At 54.2% G+C, this 2,503-nt stretch overlaps 1 protein-coding gene across 1 annotated transcript; it reads left to right on the top strand.

The window, feature by feature from the left end:
* Nucleotides 1-362: 362 nt before the first annotated feature.
* Nucleotides 363-2,278, top strand: LOC119301772. The gene is made up of 3 exons (XM_037578755.1): nucleotides 363-1,296; nucleotides 1,420-1,548; nucleotides 1,854-2,278. The coding sequence occupies exons 1-3, from the start codon at nucleotides 388-390 to the stop codon at nucleotides 1,968-1,970; spliced, it is 1,155 nt and encodes a 384-aa protein (XP_037434652.1). The 5' UTR covers nucleotides 363-387; the 3' UTR covers nucleotides 1,971-2,278.
* Nucleotides 2,279-2,503: the final 225 nt, after the last annotated feature.

Genomic DNA, 2,503 nt, shown 5'->3' with positions numbered 1-2,503 from the left:
TAACTCCGATTTAAACATGTTATATATGAATTTTGATTAGAAAAATATGTACAATATAAATATATGAATCTTGAGTGATGGTTGTTCGCTTAAGAGTGTGTGTTGTGTTTTTTCTCCCGTTGCAACGTACGGGCTCTTTTGCTAGTGGTACTAATCTACCTTGGGCAAATAACTAGATTTTCGGGCGCTTCAAACTTCTTCATAGACTACCCTTTCGTGTTTACCGTAGTACTACCGTATTCGAGAAAAGGCCGAATCTTGTCTTTTTTTTCTTATACTATACTATAAATAAAAGTGTAAAAAGCCCGGACGCCCTTCTGGTATTCACCACCTAATATCTGCCTTCTGCCATAGAACAAGAACCCAAGAAAGCCGCGCACCGCAGCCATGGAGATGGCCCGCGCCTTCTTCCACACCCCGCAGCGGCAGCACCACCTCGCGGAGCTCCGCATTGAGGGCGACCAGTCGCCGGTCGCCTTCTCTGACCCCTGCGCCGCCGGCCGCAAGCGCCGCTGCCTCTTCCCCGCCTTCTCCCCGCGCAAGAAAATGTTGGTCGACCTTCCCCCCTTCTCCTCCGCGCCCGCGCCTTCCCCGCCACCCAGCGCCGGACGCACCGTCAGCGCTTTCTCGTCGGCGCTGTCGCCTTCCAGCGGAAGCAACGGAAGCTTCGCGTTCTGCGCTTTGCCGGAGCAGCCGTCGCCCGAGGGCTCCAACCGCAGCGGCGCCTTCGCGTTCTTGACTTCGCCCGAGCGGTCGCTGACACCCATGGGTTCCACCGCCAGCAGCGGTTTTGGGGTCTTTTCTTCTCGGCCGTCGTTATCTCCCGGCCACGGGAGCTCCAACGGAACCGGCGCCATCGCGTCCTTGGCTCCCCCGACGCCGACGCGCACGGGATCCAACGGCAACGACGGCGGGGAACCGGCGTTCCTGGCTTCTCCGAACCCGGCGCTCGGGCGGAAAGATTCTTCAGCGTCTGCGGCAGACAAGGTGTTGTCTCCCGCGGGTCCCAGGATTAGCGGCGGTGGCGATTTCGTCATCTCGCCGCCACTCTTCCTCCCGGCTTCCCGGACGTCGGCATCTCCGGGGCGGAAGCCCGAGGGGAGCACCCTCTGGTCACGGCGCCGCGGGAACAAGCGGCAGTTGGAAGAGCAGCTGCAGGTCACCGTGCCGCTGAAGAAGGTCGCCAAGACGGAAGCGCTGGCCATCGGCGACCCTACCCGTCGCGCCGCCCTGTCCGTGTCGTCGACCAGGCCGTGCTGCGCGTTCGTCAATTCGCCGGCGAAGGCGATCAATCAGGTATCGCGACGCTTCCCCCTCCCTGCTCGATCTTCCGCCTCTGCGGTTGAGTTTTGGATTTCTTCGCCTGTTACTGGTAATTGCGATTCGCGTCTCTGATTTCTCTGGCTTCGGTCGCTGCAGGAAGCCAACAAGGACATCCTCGCCGCCAGCGGCGCATCCTGCTCGTCATCGCCGCATCAGTCACCGGCGGGAAAGATCTGCACGTTCGGCACATCGCCAACAAGGCCGCTGGAGAAGGCGAGCAGGCGGGTAAGCCATTCCCACTTTCCTAGAAGTCCATGTTCTCTCTGTTAACCCGATCACCTGAATCATCCGAAGTTCGCATATCTGCATATCACCATGATCGTTTTGTTCAGCGATCCTTGGCTATTCAGAAAAATGAGCATTCTCATTTTGTTTATCGATAAGAAATCACTCGAGAATGCAACAAATCGCGATCATTTTGTTCAGTTCCACCGATGCATCCGTCAGTTTAATGGTTAATGCCGCTCGTTTCCGGTGCCTCTTTCTGTCATGTTGGTAGTTTGCCTTAAACGAAATCTACACTCGTACAGGAGAGCGAGGGCGGAGGTGGCCACGGAGCGGCGGCGTGCCCAGGCGGCGAGCTGGTGGTGCGCGTGACCTGCTCGTGCGGTGCCCGGAAGGAGTTCTGCTTCGACCACCGCCACTGACGAGCTCGTTCCCCCGTCCGTCGCCACCGGCAGTTACTTCGTCAATGGGTTGCTTTATCAGTCTGACCTGAATTCAGGACACCGATAACTGCATTGTGCTCGGAACTCTGTGTGTGCTATGAAAGCTGTAGCAAGTGGACGGTTCTCTCTGTAGTATCCCTGCTGTTTCTTCTTGATTTGAACTGGAAAGTGTTGAAGAGTCAAAGACGCTTGTGTTCCTGGTAAATGTACGCCGTTCCTTGATGTGATGGTGATCTCCGCCATTTTCTTTCTTGTTTCTAGCCACATTTTTTTTCCACATTACTCTCCTGAACCAATTCCACTCGGTTTTTCTAGCCGAGGTTGAAAATAAAATAAAATACTCCCTTTGTAAAGAAATACTATCTCCGTCCTGGTTTATAGGTCCCCTTTGTAGTCTGTGCCAAATTTTGACTAAAGATTTAACTAACAAAATGTTAATGCATGTCAAGAAATATTATCCCATTGAATTCGTATTTGAACATAGTTTTCAAAAATATAATGTTTGGTGACAT

Source organism: Triticum dicoccoides, chromosome 1B (genome assembly GCF_002162155.2).
Source record: "Triticum dicoccoides isolate Atlit2015 ecotype Zavitan chromosome 1B, WEW_v2.0, whole genome shotgun sequence".
Classification (NCBI taxonomy): domain Eukaryota; kingdom Viridiplantae; phylum Streptophyta; class Magnoliopsida; order Poales; family Poaceae; genus Triticum; species Triticum dicoccoides.
Note: the sequence above shows the minus strand (reverse complement) of the source record. Positions and strands in the feature narration are given on the sequence as shown.

Excerpts from the sequence above, each read along its gene's own strand:
- LOC119301772 (XM_037578755.1), top strand. The coding sequence starts at position 388 with ATGGAGATGGCCCGCGCCTTCTTCCACACCCCGCAGCGGCAGCACCAC. Across the intron at positions 1,297-1,419 it reads CGGCGAAGGCGATCAATCAG|GAAGCCAACAAGGACATCCT; the intron begins GTATCGCGACGC and ends CGGTCGCTGCAG. Across the intron at positions 1,549-1,853 it reads TGGAGAAGGCGAGCAGGCGG|GAGAGCGAGGGCGGAGGTGG; the intron begins GTAAGCCATTCC and ends ACACTCGTACAG.